The sequence below is a fragment of the Mycetomoellerius zeteki genome, unplaced genomic scaffold (assembly GCF_001594055.1).
Source record: "Mycetomoellerius zeteki isolate Tzet28-1 unplaced genomic scaffold, Tzet1.0 scaffold197, whole genome shotgun sequence".
Classification (NCBI taxonomy): domain Eukaryota; kingdom Metazoa; phylum Arthropoda; class Insecta; order Hymenoptera; family Formicidae; genus Mycetomoellerius; species Mycetomoellerius zeteki.
The window spans coordinates 376,185-395,780 of NW_017256926.1; the positions used below are offsets into that span (position 1 = coordinate 376,185).

Sequence of the window (19,596 nt, forward strand, 5' to 3'; positions counted from 1 at the left end):
TACTGTTAAAGGCTTTCAAAGAGCGACTGACAAATTCATAACAGAAAGTGGAAAATGTAATCAAATATGTCGGTGCTAGATATGGCAAGAAATGTAAACATTTTTTTTCGATTTCTCTGAAACGGAGCAAAAACGAGCATATGTCTATAGGACTTTTTTTCTTAGTTTTTTACTCCTCTACACGCTCCCGAAGTTTTGCCATTTAATTTGGAAACACCCTGTATACCTTACATACTTACTATCGTAGATGAATTGTAATGAGTTACAAAATAAGGTACACTGTTAGAAATACTTCCTTTACATGTAAATGAAGCTCATGGTTATAAACGAAATTAAAAGTAATGAATGATTTAACTAAAAAGTAAGTTACAGTAGTTACTTAAATGTAATGAACATGTAATTAAATTTCATAAAATTTTATGAAAAGTACATTAAATCTCATAAAATTTCATAAAAATACATTAAATTTCATATATATGTACACAAATATACTTTTAGTTATAAATACATCAAATTTAATGTAATGTCATGAAATTAAATTCAAATTGTGTAACTTGAAAGTACATTAAATTTCATGATATTTTTAACAGTGTACATTAAATGTTAATGAAATACAAGAACATTTCGGACAGTGTAGAAAAATTCGCGTATGGTAATAATCCATTCGTCGAAAAATATTCAAAATACAACTAGATAACAAATAGATTGTTCAGATTTTAAAGATCCGTTAAATATGACGTTATAGTAAGACCGTTCGATACGTGGCCTTGGTCTTTGTTTTGTGCGTCGCGCGGTGCTTTGTTTACGCGCGGTCGGTGCGTTATCATTCTACTTCCGATACTCGAGCGGACAGGTGCGCGATGCTCCACAAATCGTCGTATTTTTCCAAAACGCAATTATGACAAGTTTTAGATCATACGAGTGTCGTTGACTTTACGATTATTCTGAGTTGCGTGCGAGCTTAAAAATTAATTAACGAAATTCTCGCGAGTGATGCCTGAAACTGCGAGTGAACTGTAAGAGCAACGTATTTTGACAAACTAAGAGGAGAAAAATGACACGGAGGAGGAAAAGACATAGGTCGGTATTCATAGTCGATTCTTACATTCAAGACCATCTTAAGTACAGTCTTAAGATGTTACGAATCAATCAGAGGGCCGTATTAGCATCTTAAGATATTACTTAAGATGATCTTGAAATAAGAACGGACTACGAATACCAACCTTTTAGAACAGACATCGAGAGATGACGAAATGATCAACTTTGAGGTGAGCGAAATGTTATTTTTTATTTTGAAGTAACGGATCTTTGAAAATTGTGTTAGACATTGTGTGTGTTATACATCAGATATAGATTTATACATATATCAAATTACGACAAAAAGTATTACAGATAGATATAATATTTCATAGATTCGATGCTTTACGGTGGATAGAATAAAGGAAATTGTTTGATTTGTCATTATTTGTCAATTTATTGTGTTATTGTATTTGAAAATACACATAGAGAGCTTATAAAATAAAGTTTATTAATATATACCGATTGTGAATTATTATTATATTTTTCTATTTCATACATGTCTCAAAAAATAGATCACGATATTAGTCACTTCAAATTTATAGAATAATCACCTACAAAAGTACAATGATTTTGCATTTTTTATCAGAAATATTGTTTTATAAAAATGTATTAGATGATTAAATTTTTTAATTTTATGCTTGTGTTAGATCAGGCCTGTCCAATTTGAGCTCCGGAGCCAAAACGCAAAGCTATCGACACAAAAAATTCAATGTGGGTAAGATTTCGGGGACTGTAAAGTGTTGATGCATCTGAGTGATGCTTATCAACACTTTATAGTTTTTAAAATCTTACTCACATTGAATTTTTTTGCGTCGATGACTTTGCGTTTTGACTCCGGAGCTCAAATTGGACAGGTCTGTGTTAGATTAACATGATAATGAATATTTAAAAAATTAAAGTACAGTAGATTAAGTTGATATGTTTTTAAATTAAAGCTAAAAATCAAATAAAAAACTTTTATTTGATATTTTATTGTTTATTGACAACGAAAATTGGGACAAAATATTCGTGTATTATTTATTTACAATCGTTATATTTATTTACAATACAAATTATTTATATGCAAGGAAAAAGTAAAAAAGCTTTATATACATGTTTTGTATATAATGAATTCTTTTGATATACATAGAAATATAGGTATAAATAAAAAAAGAATATAAAATATTTTAGTTGTATGGTGTATAATTTACTTATCAAAAATATGTTAAGAATTGTCAATCTATTTGTTTTCATAAAGTATCATATTTTGTAGTCTATCTATCTGTGTTAATTGATAAATTGGTTTTATATAAATTAAAGCAATATGATGTGTATTGAGATCGATTAAATATTTTATAGCAAAATACAGTTGAATTTTTAAATATTTTCTTAGAGTTTTGATGAGTTTTATGTCAATAAAAAAATATTGAATTTTTAGATAATATATATTTTTAATGCGTTTGATTTCAAATAATTTTTTGAAATGTAATCAATAAATACAATATTAAGGAGATATATGCATTGATATGCAAATCGATACAGATACGTAATGCAATAAAACAAAAAAAAACATATTGATAGAAAATTAATGCTAATTGTATAAAGGGAATGTTATTACCGAAGTTTATTACCTTTGGATTTCATCTCATTTAGTTTAAATTTTTCATCCGATATGTTTCGATGTGAGATTATTTATTAAATACAAGTAGTGATTGCGAATAAGAATTTCAAATTCTCTTGCGCGCAATTTGCTTTAAGCATTCTTTATGCATATGTTTTTAATTTCAAGCGTATATGTTATAAAATTCCTGATAATTTGCGAGTTTTATTCCTGATATCGAATTTTGAGAAATTAATATAAATTTTTTCTTTTGTTTGAGTGTAATTTTTGATTAACTTTAAACGATAATCACGAGTTATTAGACACGAGACGTTACTTAATAAATATTCTCGTAACGCGTAATTTATATGATTCGTAAATATTTTATAAATATTTCGCATAATTAATGCAGTTTATGCAATTAACATTGTTTTAATTAATGTCTTGTTGTCATGCATTTTTCGCGATATGATCTACGTATATATATAAAATCAATCGTAACTTTGCAATTGTCTGCTGGCAATAATAATAATATAGTAATATAATACCTATATATACGTATTTTTCTTCTTAATAATCTCTATAGCCTATTCTATTGATACCCCCCCTATCCTAATTATATCTTATAGATCTCTTCTATATATCCTAAGTTTATTTCACAGTCGTGATAAACTTTGACGTGTGTTCGACTATTCGGTTTTAAAAGTGAACTATAATTGTATAGTTTTTTCGAATATTTTCGAATATCTTCCTTCTTACGACCTTGACGTAGTGGGAAGGCCTTGAAGAGTATACACGGAAAGAACGGTTACGATTTTACTGAAATATCTAAAAATTTATACCTAAATTTTTAAATACTTGAGCAAATCCTGTTTATTTTTTCCGTGTAAAAACCCAATGAAGAGGAAGCTATCGTACCCTCGTCACCGATTTAATTGAAAATAAACGAATCGTAGCCGGTTTGTCGCGTCGCTGTTTGTTTCGGGAGTGCCGTTTAAATTATCGGATTATAATGGACTTTTTATGATTTCCATTCGATGGAATTCTAGTTCGAAACAGTGGAATTACATCTCCGACATCTTAACAGTACTCTCTAAATTTGAATCTGTGAAATACAACTAAACAGGAAAGAAAGTTTGAGCATTATATAATTAAAATACCGATATTTTGGTTTCAGTTCCAATCTTCCAGTACCATATACAATGAATTTACACACTATAGTAAAGTAATGTTAGCTAGATTAGAGATCCCACGTTTCATTCACTGATTGCTAATGGCATATTTAGGACTGATATCAGTTCATTATCCTTGTCGATATCGCTCGTGATACAGCACTATTTGAGTCTCATTTGAACTGTGGCTAGGATTAATTTTAAATATAGGTTTGTTCGCATCGTATGCTCCAACATGTTCCAATATGCTTCTACCATAGCTCTTATTCGCTCTAACGCGCTTGATAGAGTGAATAGGAACTATGGTAAGAGCATGTTGGAGCATGTTGGAGCTTGCGACGCGAACAAACCTATATTTAAAATTAACCCTAGCCACAGTTCAAAATTAAAATGGATAAAATAGATTAGAATTTTAATTCTGAATGTCTTTTTATGGTTGAATTTATTAATTAATTTAACTCTAGCTATACATTGGAGTCCCAGAAACCCTATAGTACAATTTGCTAAATCGAGATTTTTTCGCATTTTTAAATTTTTTTTTTGAATCTATATATCTCGAAGCCCCTTAATTCTATCGACTTTTACACATTATACGGACTTCTTCCTTAATCAATTCTCCATTGATTGAAAAAAAATTAATTGAAATATGTTCATTTTTACTGTAGTTACGGTAACAAATATGGATGGGGTCCCAGAGACCTGAGTACGTATATCAGGGGTAGAAAAAAAGAGTGTATATAGCTAAGGTTCAAATGGATAAAATAGATTAGGATTTTAATTCTGAATGTCTTTTCATGGTTGAGTTTGTTAATTAATTTATTGTGCATACGAGAATGTACTACTCATATGCATACATTATATGTGTAACTGGAGATGGAAGGATACCTCATAAATTAAATCTCAATTCTGCGTAAATAAAATCTTAATTCCGCGTAAATTAAACCCCCAATAAAACTCCCAAACCCAATTTGAACTTAAATTCGTATATTCTTTTTTTATATCGGTTAATCATAATCGTAACTACAAATATATTAGATAAAATATGGTAGATACCGGTAGATAAGAACGCTGATAATCAGATAAATAGAAAATAAATAAAAAGATATGGATAGATTTTTTTAGGTATATAATTTTTAACAACGAGGGGGATAATCTTAATTTTATAATTTTAAGAATTTTAAATAGAAAACGTATAAGTATGTTGGTAAATCTTTTTTTATTTTCTTCTCATAGGCCTAAGTCGGCAAACAATTTTTATATTACAGGTCCATGTCCGGAAACCATTTTTATTTCACAGTAAACACAAAATCATAGTAGTTTAATAATTTTAGTTTATAATTTAATTTTTAATATTATAAAAAAATTAAAAATTATGAGATACATGTTAAACTTTGTTAACTGTTTTTATGTAAACGCTATCATAATCTATTATCAGATTCGACTCATCTCGAATAGCTGGTATTCCAAAATTATTTGTGCCCGTATATATTAATATAAAAAGCGCATTTTATTATCCTTAAATATACTCGTTTGTAATCACTTTTTTGTAAAAACTGTTTTATCCATGCATTTTTTAATAGAAAAAGATATTTTGTATAATGGAGAAATATTATGGAGAATTATATTAACAGAGATTATGTTTTTTCGCACATAATATTACGTATTATAGAATAATAAGTATTGATTAAAATAAAACTTTGAAAATTGCATAATAGTTATGTTGTTCAAAAATTTGAAAAATGGTTATTGTCACATTGGCACACTGCCAAAATCACTACTATCGGAAGCAGTCCGGAAAATAAGAGATTTACTTCCTTCTACAGCGGGGCCTCTGACGTCTAACGGATTGCTTAACTTTCCTTTGCGGATCGATCTCTCACTAAATTTGACAAGAAGCCCATTAAAGTCGTTCGTCACCATGAAAATTGTTCTCTGCATTAATTACTAACCAGAGTGTTACTTGATGGGAAGATTTAGCCAAATTGTTGCGTTAGTTATCCTCTCTTGAATGCTGCAATAACGTAATTATTTGTCGCAATCTTTTAAGACTTAAGTAAAACTTTTTAAAATGATAATAGACGTATATTAATCTTAGCAATACGATTAATTGAAATTATTTAGAGACATAGATAAAAAACATTTAATACTTCTGAAACTATATATATTCATTATCGCGTAAATTAAAACTAACTAAATATAGAGGATTCATTTTGTACCAGTAATATATTGTAGAAATTACAGATATGTGTTTAATATAAAACGGATATCGCGAATATAGTAGATCAGTTTATTTTCAAATTTTCTATTATAATTTATTTTATACAATCATTGGTTTTAAGCATTCTATATCTTTGCGTGAGCGGTGAGTTTTTATTAAAAGAATTTTTTCTGAAATTTTGCAAAATGTACCAGTATTGAAAGTATTTTTTCTCTGTTTAAAAGAATATTTATTATTATTATTATGATTTTTTTATCGCAGTTAAGTTTTATATAAGCTTCAATTTTAAATTGATAATTCATAATAAATATTAATTGTTTCTCGATCGTTAATTTACATGATTAAAAATCATAGACGATGTATTAATACGGATTTCGAACGTTTTTGTGTAATTCAGAATTAATAAGATATCTTGAATGTACATAATTTAATATATTTTTATATTATATTAATTATATTATATTATATTAATATATCTTTATATTATATTAATTATATTATATTATATTAATATATTATTATTCTATTATATTATGTTGAATATTATATGAATATTATATATTATTTGATTTCTACACATTTTACCTATAAAAATTGCAGTTAAAATCTAAAATTGGAAGTAAAATCATTAATTAGAAAAGTTTACAAGATGAAACTTTGACAAAATATAATTAGTTGCAATAATATTATATCTAAAAAAAAAAAAATAAGAGTGCAGCCTGAATAAAAGAACAAGATATAACTTATATATTTGAATTATGAAACAATTATACTTCTAATTATTATTATCATTGATATCGAATTCATTTAGTTTTTAAATTAAAACGAAAGAGGAAGTGAAATAAATATGTAATATTCTTAGAATTGTTTTAAGATAAATAGAAGAATAAAAAAAACTTTTCTAGAATTGCTATATACACCTCAATCATACTTCATATAAAATTTATAACAGAGTAAAGCGTAATAAAAGTGCGTTATAAAATCTATCGTAAACAAGATACAGATCACAAATTATTTTAACTGTTGCCATTTAAAAAATATACTTGACTGTAGGTAAAAAATTTAGATACTGCTTTCTTTATTAAAAAGACAAAATATTTATAAAATAATATGTTTAAAGATTACAAAACAGAATTCATGTCTAGAACAATTGTCGCAAAATGCAGGTCATAAATAACTCAGCAACAATAACTCAAGCAACAAATTACTGCTATTTTAAAAAAATTGTACTTGACTGCAGATACTGCATGCTTAAAAAGAGACAATTGTTTACAAAATAATATTTATAAAAATAATAAATCGCATTTAGAGCACATATATACATATATATACATATACATGTACAATATACAGGGTGTCCCATTTTAAAGGATCCATTCAAATATCTCAGAAATACTGTGTTAAATCGAAAAATGTTTCAGACAAAAGTTTTGTGACTTCGAGGGGGACATAAGATAGTACCATTGGTTTGACCTTGGGTGGCGTTGTCAAGATAAGGGCAAGGTCACTGCCTGCCCTGACCTTGACAATGCCAAGATCAAACCAATGGTACCATCTTATGTCCCCCTCGAAGTCACAAAACTTTTGTCTGAAACATTTTTCGATTTAACACAGTATTTCTGAGATATTTGAATGGATCCTTTAAAATGGGACACCCTGTATATTGTACATGTATATGTATATATATGTATATATGTGCTCTAAATGCGATTTATTATTTTTATAAATATTATTTTGTAAACAATTGTCTCTTTTTAAGCATGCAGTATCTGCAGTCAGGTACAATTTTTTTTAAATAGCAGCAATTTGTTGCTTGAGTTATTGTTGCTGAGTTATTTGTGACCTGCATTTTGTTCACAATACATTTTATAACGAGCTTTTATCGCGCTTCTCATTCTGTTATAAATTTCATATAAAGTATGATTGAGGTATATGCTTAAAAGCGGCTACCTTTGATAACGCGTAGCTTTGATAAAAAGAGAAATATCTGTCTAACATAACACGTTATATTTGCAATATCTACATTCCGTAATTTTTATGAAATGAGGCGTAAGTATTACAGAATGGTATAGAGATAATGCATACGCGCAATATTTCCTTAATACATAATAACATACAGACGCGGTTCTATATTTTCTTAATTCCTTATTCGTAAAATATATTTAATTGCGACTCGAAATAAAAAGAAATGATAACGAGATAACGATATGTAATTTTTTCCTATTCATTGATCATTATTTTATAGGAAGGACCAGATAGCGTTGAACAAACAGAATCGCGATTTCCAGAAATCGTAAGAAAGATCAGGAAGCAGTTTGAAATTTATATCATTACAATGGTATCTATTTGCAGACTTGTGCGCAGACATATTACGTTACCGTTAGCGTTGAATTTTACGTGTCGCACCGCTGTTATCCAATATGGTCGGTACAATGTATGCATAATGCGAATCGTGAATTATTTGCAAAGAGTCGTCTGTTGAAAATGGAACTTATAATCAAATCAAGATTAAACAATATAAGAAAGGAAAATCTCGGAATAATTGAATTTATTTTATTTTTATGTGCTTTCACGTTCCTTAGCATATTCCTGATTTATCTACCTGCAATGCAGCGGTATGTTTGAAAGATGCATTATATATTCCCTTCAGGCACTGCTTCGGCAACGTCGCGCGTTTACTGAAAAAGTGGAAGAGATGATTTTATATGTATTAAAATGTACGTATCGTTATATCGAGTTTTATATTTACTGTTTTAAATTGTCACATTCATCATATTATGATTGGAATATTAATGTTTTTATGCGTTGTTAAACAAGTAGTATTGCAACCGCAACAAATTAAGATTTGTTATAACTATATAATTTGTATCAAAATTTATAATAGAATTCTTTTTTATGTTATGTATGGAGAAATATAATAGATATTTATGTATTAAAATGTATCAATATAATACAATTTACGGTATATAAAATTATCCGTCTCTGAAAGCATATTTTAATGCAAATTAATGCAACGGAATTTATTTATTGTCTTTCGTTTGTTTACAATAAATGTGTTATGTGTTCGTCGTATTTACGGCACAGCATGTAGCAATTTGCGACACATGCTGGTTGGTGAATTTTTCGGTTGGTTTTCTGACTGCAAAAGCGCAAGAGGTTTGATTAAATCGATTTCGACAGAGCCGCGAGTCACGCGGGAAAAATTGAGAGGGACGGTGCCGATAGATTGCAGTCGTTAATCGATAGATAGCCGATTGCAACGCGATTTTTTTTCGCTGCTCGCCTCTCTGTAGAATTGGCGAGAGAAGAGATCTTATCGTATCCCAGATGGAATTGCTGTCATCGGTTGCAGTTGAAAAGCTCGGTGACCATTGGCGAGCTATCAATAGTCGTAGCATTCGACAAAGATACGTTATTGTTGCTCTGAATTGTTAATATTTTAATCTATCATCATGCCATGAAACGCAAAAATGCGACGTTACGAATGCACCCGGGAATCACAACCGTTGCTTTCTCCGATACGCAAATATATTGTATGATTTTCGATTGACAGTTGCAACCCAGTCTTTTTGTTATATGTACATTATTATGACATACACAGTTGGAAAAAATGTGTTGAATTTAACATAAATCGCATGTCCCAAACGGTCCACTCAAATTTTTGAGTTAATTTTACACAAGATGAGTATGTTAGAAAGTAACACAAATATTACGTAAGAGAATAAATACAAAGAAAGATAACATCGACACGGTTTATAAACAAACCGTGGGAACATATTTTTTTTTTAGAAAACATTTATGATATGTTAAAACAACATTATTTTTATGTTACTTGTTCACTTATTCATAAATTGTATCATTTTGACACTAATTGTAAGAAATATTGAATATCAATTTCACAAAAAATATTTAAATAACATAATCACATTATGTTAAATTAACACTCGAATATTGTGTTAAAAAATTCAACACAAATACATAAATTTTTTTACTGTGTACCGTGAAATTCTTTATTATATAGGATAGCCCAAAACTGATGATAAATATTTTAAGGGCAGATTCTTCGTAAAGGTGACCCTACACGGTGAGTTATACACGAAGAGAATTTCTTTTTAAATTTACCTAGAAAATATAGTAGTCGTGGTACAATACAATATTTTAAAGATTTTTACGTGTACTGCAATAACATTAATCAAACTTATTTTATATTTTATAATAGTTTTATTAATGAATGAGAGAAATTTACATAAAATTCTTTGAAATACAATGTTGTCCTAGGACTACCATATTTTCATGGTAAATTCTAAGAAAAAATTCTCTCCGTATACTGATTAATAATATTGAATTGAGTAATACTGACAGTATGCATTAATGTTTTTAATATTTTTACACGATCAGTATTGTTGACAATACATTTCACTTTAATATTTACATACAACATCTATTGCACTGTGACATACTACTGTGACATGGATCCTAATAAAGCGATACTGCTGCTCGAAAATTAAAATCCAGATCACTGTCAATATTCACATCAATCCATCAATATTAACCACACACGATCAATAATATGTCAGTATTTGTTAATACTAACAGTATTATTGACTGTGTGGGCTTAATATTTTAAGATAAAAAAATCTAATACGAAAATATCGAAGCTATGATAGTTTTCAAATGAGAAGAGTTTAAAAATTACAAATGACAGCTGGAATTTCGCTCGCTCAGGGATAGCAAAATGATCAGTGTGAAGGTAAATTTTATTATTATCAAAGACATGAATTTCGAGGAAACATCTTCACACTGACTATTTTGCAGAGTTGGGGAAAAATTGAAATAAATTCAGTAGAAATATTTATTTAAAGGATGTGAGGAAAAGAATCTGTGAAAAATACTATTTGAAATAAGTATTTTACATAATAAATACGAAAAAGGCAAAGTATTTAGTATTTCTATAAACGCATTCCTTAAATAAATATTTCTATTGAATCTATTTCAATTTTCTCTCTGCACTAAGAATATGTACTTACTATTTTTTATTTCAACTATTTTTCCCAATACAACTGTTTTACTATATCCCTGAGTGCGCGAAATTCTAATCTTGTTATTCGTAATTTTTAAATTCTTCTCATTTAAAAATATCGTAACCTCGATATTTTCGTATTAAACTTTTTGTTTCAAAAATATTACAAAGAATCTGTCTTTAAAATATTTATCGTCAATTTTGGAACACCTTGTATATTATGTAATACTATTTGAATACGATATTGGTTTCCATACAGACAGAATTAAGCTTGCAGCAACATTGCTGCAATATTTGTGGATCGTTGTATTGTTGCTGCAATATTGCAGGAATAATTTGTATGGGTTTAAATTATATTAGAACAAATATATAAAAGCGCGGCGGTCGTTTCCAACGTTATCTCTATTCTGCTTTTCCGCTGCTTTCGTTTTGCTCTCAATGTTTCTCATATGTGGGCATAATGCATAAGCCATTGTTCCGTTATAAAGAGAGAAAATGTGCCCTGCGGAAATTTGTGACGTAAATCTTGAGCATAAATCGCGATGCACTTTGTTTAACTCTCGGTATACTTTTATTTGTCCGTTTATATATAGTGGCTGAAAAATGGTTGTGTCGAGAGGGTCAGTGGTGACAACGTAACGATCAAAAGGATGTTGTAAAATTTTACACATTACGTTGAATTGAAAGAGCAAACCAGACGCGACCAAAGGACGTAGGGTAGAACAAACCCCTATTTTCTTCTCTTGTTGATCCTTTCATCCTCTTGTCATCCATTGTTTTTCTCTCTCTCTCTCTCTTTCTCTTTTTCTTCTTCGCTACGTTCTGACTTTATCCATTGTGATTTCCAAATAATCGAGCGTCTACTTCTGTCTCGATGTAATCTCGCAGCGATTCACTTAGGAGTTGTATTCTTCTATGGCTTTGCAGCTACGATTGTAAGTCGATAACGATCGCGAAAGACAGATATTGGGCGGATTAAGTCGGTCAGAGAGGCCTCGGGGTGTGTACTATCAGAATAAATTTTATTTAAGTCGCCTCGCTCACTGCATTTGTCGACGCTGTAATTTTAAAATTTCTCCTTCGTTGCGAAGTAAAATCCCGTAGGACAGGAAAGAAAATTAAATACCGTCTTTTGCCTTGAATAATAATAAAAGAAGAGCTTTAAGCGAGGATAGATTGAAAAAAATTAGTATCTTATACCGCCACAGACGTTAATATTTCCGAACGAATCAATATGTATGTAACGAGAAAATATTGATGGATTCTATCTAGATTTTCTATCTCAAGACTTGAAAATTTGTTCTGATATTTTCTTGAATTAAAAATCAATATTCGAGTAAAATTACCGTCATTCTTAAAGCGTCTATGAACGGTAAATTTGTCTCTTTCATTTCTCGCGCGCAATGCTAATGACTAATTAAACACTCGCGACAAAAGTTTTTAAAATGACCAATAATAATTAAATATGACGACGTTTTTATCTTGAATCGACGAAGGAAACCAATTAACCTTTAGACCATGCGACGAAATATGAATAATCACGCACATTGTGACCGAGATACTCCCAGGCGCAATGAATAATTTCGTTGAGAATTTTCGTCATTTGCATATATTTGTACCACACGGTTTCTCTCTCTCTCTCTCTCTCTCTTTCTGAAAAAATATCTTTTCTCCTATCAGTAGGTTCGTTATATTAGACATTTAGATATTCCAATGTTCGCAATTACGAGCACCTGTTTCATTTTAACTATTATATACCTATGTATTAAATGCTCTCCGATTTGTATTATAATAAAATTTAAATGAACCTTTTGTTTGAATTTCAGCTCGTGCAATTAGACGTAGTTATAAGACTTTGCTATCTGTTTGCATTCTGGAAATTCAATTCGCGGAAACTTACAATTTTTTAAATTACATTTTTTGTTTATAATCTACTAACTTGATACTCTGATATTTATTCATTGAAATGAAAATTCGAGTCCAAATTAATCACAGCGTTTACGGAAAAGATTCTGGCGTTTAAAAATCATTTAATATTATATTTTCTTTTTATAATAGATTTAGACACATTTTATAATACGCAAGTGATTGTACGAAAGTGTATCGGCCGTTCTATTCACGAAACTGTTACATTGCTCATTATAAGTTTGCCACAAAACTAGAAATTAGGGAAATGTCGAAAAAAATTGAAAATGGTCAGAGAAGTTAGAGAAAAGTCAGGAATTTTACAAAATTTTCTGGAATTAAAATTCTAGGCTATAAAGAAGATTAATATGCGTACATCACATTCTATGCAATTTTGAAGAATACCTACTATCAACTTAACAATTAAATGCAGTGTCAGCAACATTAATGATAATTTACATTGCTACGTTAAATTGTTCTCTCACCAAATATTTGACGATTTCTAAACCAGGACGAAAATATAAAAAATTTTTAAATATTATTGAAAACATCAAAGAAATTATGGAATTTTATTTGGAAATCAGGGAAAAGTTATGGAATGGAATTTTAGGATGAGGAATTCATAGCAACCCTGCATTATTATCATCAGTCCTCTTTTAATGTGTTGATAAACTCCTTTTGGATTCGCTTATTCAATCGGAAAAATGACGGCGAATCTATTGTCGTAGCGAAAGCATCGCGACGCATCGCCGACGGGAATATCGGCAAAACGAAACGCAATCAAATCGACGCGTGTCGCGTAAAAAACACCCATTGGGGGACTACTCCCGTCGACTCGTCGGAGCTCGCGCTTCCCGATTTACGTGACCAGATGATGCTGCAAGTTGCTCCCACGGGAATCGCACGAGGAACATCGTAATTCGCACCATTTTCCGGTTATCCTGTCACGTTTCCCGTGACAATCGCGAGCCAATTTTCAAATTCACGAGTTGTCGCCCTCGAATTCCCACGTGTAATACGCGGACTCTCGTAAACTCGTTTTCTAAACGGAAAACCGCTTTAGGGACTATCTTTTTTCAATCTCTACGTTAATTATGGTACAAATCACGTGTCCTCCTAAAAAAAACTTTGTATTTAATTTTATATTTAATTACTCATTATATATAATTTTTTTGTTTCAGTGATTATTATAATAATAATTTATCTTTATATTTATTAATTATTATTTTATTATTTTTTGTTTATTATACTTTACGATTATTATTATCCACTTGATGCAACGATATCGTTAGCGGTCCATTAGAAAAAGAGCAATAGTTTCGTTCCGTAGAAAGACACAGATCGATTTTGTATATGCAGAAAAGAGGATACAACTGTCGATACGCCATTGATTATTGTGATTGGAGGGGTAATAGATTTTACTTTAGAATTTACTTGAACTACTCACGATAGAATGGATACAGGTAAGCTATGGTGGTTAATGGATAACAGTTTTGATCCGAGACCAAACTTCAACGATCTAGTTATCTGAATCTTAATTGTCGTTAGTGAGTTTATCTCTAAGAAATTCACGAGATCTAAATTTTGGGTTAATGTTATTAATGTTAACAGAGGAATTCTGTATTTCACTGGATTCAATGTATATATTACATGATTCTTAACAGATAAACTTGAAGATTCGCTAAAGAAAATTATTCTTCGTAAAAATTAACGGCTTACGATACAATTCGCGAAGGTAAGTTACAAATTTATGTTGGGCATACAGCGACGCGAAACGACGAGGCGAAATGTAAATTGCATCTGATGCATTTTCAGTGATGCATCAAACTTTTGAGAGTAGTCGCCGAAGGAACTCTTTGACAAATAAATTGTAAAGTGTCGTTTTTCTTTTCTAGAAAACCGATAGTTGCGTCCTGAAGATATTTTTCAACATTACGTGTGATGCAATGTAGAAAACTTCTTCACTTTTTTGAAGACTAGTTGTGTAACAAAACAATTAGGTTAAACACGTTCCAGTTTTTTTTTTTCGGACAAGAAAAAAATCTAAAATTTCAACAGTTTTTTTATCCAACAATTTTTAATAATTTATACATTAAAATATATAAATATATATATAGAGAAGACTCCAAATGTAATATGTCACTTCCATAATCGTTTAATTTCATGGTTTTACAAATACTGGTAATAACATTAGAGATACATAAATATCATTTTTGTAGAGATGAAAATGACCAAATTTTACGATCATTTACTCCGTAATTTACTGTAAATTAATCAGTAATTTATGGAGGTAAAATAGTAATTTAAAAAAATTATAAAAATAAAGTAATTTGATATGAGTATTTAATCATTAAGTTAAAAAGTTTAAAAACACTTAATTTCATTTAAATTTTTATTTTGATACTACATATTGATATAATAATTAAGGAACTGTATAGGTACGTAGTAACTAGAGAAACTTCAAATAAATTATTAAAATTTTGAAAACAAAAACATGTACAGTAGTCTTGAACTATATTTTTCATATCTTATAAACTTATGAAATTAAATGATAGAAATAGAAGAAAAAAAATGTATCATCGTGTAACTTTTCAAATTACGTAATTTTAAAAAATCACGTACTGATTTGGAACAATCCATTGCGTGTTTTAATTACATGATTTCGTTATGTAACTTTGTGACGTAATTTTTTTCAATAGGATACATTTAGATTTAGTCAATAGCCTTGTTATTCTATTAGCGATTCCTACTAGGAATATTGAATGATTGTATAATTTTATACAATACATAAGTACAAAAATATAGTCTATTTGTGCATAAAGCTATAAGAAACAACAAATTTTATCAAAATTACCAATAAATTACCATTTTACCGTAATTTTACCGTTAGTAATTGTAAAATTGAATTTGACAGTAATTTTGCATCTCTACATTTTTGATATATAAATATTCTCAAGTTAATTCTCTTAAAGTTGCAAAGTGGCCCAGTTTTGTAGTTACGTCAGTCTATAAAGTAAATACGACTTGGAATGTTCCTCGAATGTTCGCATCAATGGTGTTCGCACATGTTTAATATTCTAAAACACCTCCGTGATATTTCCATATATCAAAGTCCTTGTTAGAGCATTTGCTGCATTTGACAGGCGAGACATTTCGATATATTTCTGTTCGAACCCTACGGGGTGGCAAAGGGCCGCTAACGCATTAACCACGTCGTTCGTTCCACCGGGCCATCAGGTTTCGCAGCCTCGCGGGCATCGCGAACGTATCTTTGCCAGTCGCGTTCTATTTTCCATCCGACAAAACCGATGATTTAACCGCGAAATACACCGATTGTGTCCGAGGCACATGTGCGGCCTATGAAGAGAGAGACGATTTATCGTTGACATTGGATTTGCGTGTTACTGTTCGCAGAAAAGAGAGAGGAAACGCGGTCTGCAGTTTCGGGCTCGAAACTGTCGCGAACTTGTTCATCTCATTTTACGGCATGATATAAAGGCCAGATACCGACAGTCGAAACTTGTTGCGCGAAATTTTATTCTCTCGATCAACAGCTTTTCTTTTTCTCTTCCTTCATATCTCTCTCTCTCTTTTTCTCCCCCCCCCTTCTCACCCCATACGCGCGCGCGCGTGTGTATACAGGGTGACCCATGTAAAGTGTTACAAGCTATTATCTTTAAAAGTGTGTGTGTCAAATGACTAAGGCTGTATTCCGTTTCGCACATGATGCATTTTCATCATTAATATTCGGTGAATAATAAGGATAAAAGATGCATCATGCTCATAATGGGTGAAACGGAACGCAGCCTAATATGTTCAAACAAAAGTTTTATGACTTTGAGGAGAGCATAAGATGGTACCATTTGTTTGACCTTGGGTAGCGTTGTCAAAGTGAGAGCAAGATTACTTTGAATTTTTTAAATATTATAGAAACCCCCATTTTTTATTACATTTTCTTGAGCTTACCTCGAGAGCTTTTCAAAACACTATAATAAAATATTTTTTTATTAATAAAGTATTTTAATAAAGTATTTTTCGAGTTATAAGGCTCGAAAATTACACTACAGTCGGCATTAGCATTACGCAAGTTGTTCGACCGACGGTTAAAATCTCTTGAATGTTGTTTAGGATCATGTCCTGGATAACATTTGTCAAGATCAAGGCCGTTGGAGATTATTCCTTTTATTTTCATTTTTGCACTAAAAATTCATTTTTATATAAAAATGAAAATAAGAGGTACAACCTCGAATGGCCTCGATCTTGACAAATGTTATCCAGGACATGATTCTGAACAACATTCAAGAGGTTTTAGCTGTTGGTCGGATACCTTGTGTAATGCTAATGCCGGCGATATATAACTTTCAAGCCTCATAACTCGAAAAGTACTTAATGAAAATGAACTTAATCATACACTGAAAAAAAAGATTGGCTGCTGCAGCAAATTAGATGGTAAAATATGGCATAGCATTTTTAATTGGTTGCAGCAGTCAATTTTTGGTTGTGTTAGTCTATCGAAATCCTATACTGACATTGCAGATAGGCTAATGCAACCAAAAATTGGCTGCTGCAGCCAATTAAAAATGCTATGCCATATTCAGTCTTTTTCAATCTTTTCTTTCAATATACTTTTATTTTTAAGATCCTAAACGACATGTTGCCAGAGCGCAATTAAGAAATAAATTAGAAATAGTAGAAAATGAGAGTGAAAGATAAATGTGGCAGATTGGGAAAATATTGCAATAAAATTCTGCAGAACATAAAGCAAAAGAGTATGTTTTATAAAGAAGCGAAAATATATATACAACGCCTTACTTATGAAATAAAACAACATGAGAGACTTGAACCGTTTAAGCAAATGTTAAAAGAATATATATTATTTAAGAGGATGCTGGAGTGATCTCAAATTATCGACATTACGATCGTATAAAAATCTCCGAATTGACTAAAATGAAAAAATCCTTTTACAGGATTAAAGTAGACGTAAAATTAAGATGTGGTGCAGTGGGCTTTATATTTAAATAAAAAAAAAGTTAAGTAGTTTTTAACTTTTTTTTTGATTTTATATAAAATCCTGTGTACCACTTACTAATTTTGCGTCTATACTTTAATCCTCTAAAAAGATTTTCAATTCCAGTCAATTCGGAGATTTTTATACAACTGATATCGATAATTTGGTCACTCTATCTTCTTAATATTATTTAGATTGTGTAAAATTTAGATTATTTAAAATTATTTGTATAAGTTGTATTTTGAAACAATTGAGAAAGCTAATATTATAGAGTCACATTCATTCGTTCTCTCTCTCACTCCCTCTCTCTTTCCGGGTTGCCTGAGTTTGCCAGGTCTGACGCATATTACTACTCCTACGCAGCGGACGCACGTCAATCGACAGCGCCGACGCATTTCCCTCACTCGCACGTGCCTCCGCATGACGAACTTAGATTAATTTCCGATAGTATCACTGATTTGCATGACAAGAGTTTGACGGTGAATATCACTATATCAGCTTAAGACATCGCTTATCGGCGTATCCCTTATTATCAGCAACAGAGTTTTCAAGAAATCTCATCATTAGCAAGAAGACCGAAAATTAGATTGTTAAGAAACTGCTAAGACAAAAAATGTATTTAACACTTTGATGAAATTCGTTGCGTTGGAGATAATATTAATTTCATATATTTTTAATGTGAATCGCGCGCGCGAATGAACAGTTTATTTATTTTTATAAATCACAAAAATTATTGGAGAGATACGAGAAAAAATTGCAAGATAGCTATTAAAAACATGTCAATCTTTATTATCAACACGTCATTAATTTTGATACTTTTAATAAAAATACACAAATGATTATATAAATTATAATTAAAAAATCGAAATATATTTATCATAATAAACCAATGTGCCACTGACAAAGTACCAACAAGATTAACCATTTTAATTAACAATTCCAATTAGCTAATTTAAAAAAATGTAGATACTTATTATAATTCTTTAGTAAGAATCACATTGGCGTAGTTTTAATTTAATTAATTCGTAATTACAATGCGCTGTTAAACGTCGGATTTGACTTCAAATAGAACCATCCGCAAAAGGTATGCATAAGATTCAGCCACGTGTGCACTTCGAAAAGTAAAAATCTACATCGTATATCTATTAGCGGATTCAGCCAATATTTGCTGCTAGATGCACCACCTGCGATTGATGTAATTACGTATCCGGCACTCTCATTAAAAACGTGATATTCGACTAATTACGGAATAAAGGAGAAAGAAAAAGATGAACGCAGCAGAAAATGGTTGCCACTCCTACCTGTAGGTTCTTGAAATGATGAGAGCCGCAAAGCGAGCTCAGGAATCTGCTCAGAGCGCATTTCCGCGTGTGCTGAGTGATCCCTACGTTCGTTGCAGCTTCCGTCACAGACTCTCTTCCGGTTATCGGTGCTACGCCGATCTCCGATCCTCTAGCCATCTGCGAAAAAGTCAACAAGGTTCTTTGAGGAATACCGTACAGAATATTGCGTTGTAAAATGTACTCATTCTCGAGACATAGAGATTACAAGAAAAATTATCTTTGATTTTATATATAATTTCTTTAATTTTATATATATTATATATATATATAT

The 19,596-nt window shown here is 30.5% G+C and overlaps 1 protein-coding gene across 1 annotated transcript in view; it reads right to left on the minus strand.

Moving 5' to 3' along the window:
• Positions 1-19,596, minus strand: part of LOC108722120 (adenylate cyclase type 6) — a 112,852-nt gene that overhangs the window by 65,753 nt on the left and 27,503 nt on the right. Inside the window, exon 4 of the mRNA XM_018447061.1 lies at positions 19,284-19,442. Coding sequence (XP_018302563.1) covers positions 19,284-19,442 — 159 coding nt within the window. The remainder of the gene's footprint in view (positions 1-19,283; positions 19,443-19,596) is intronic.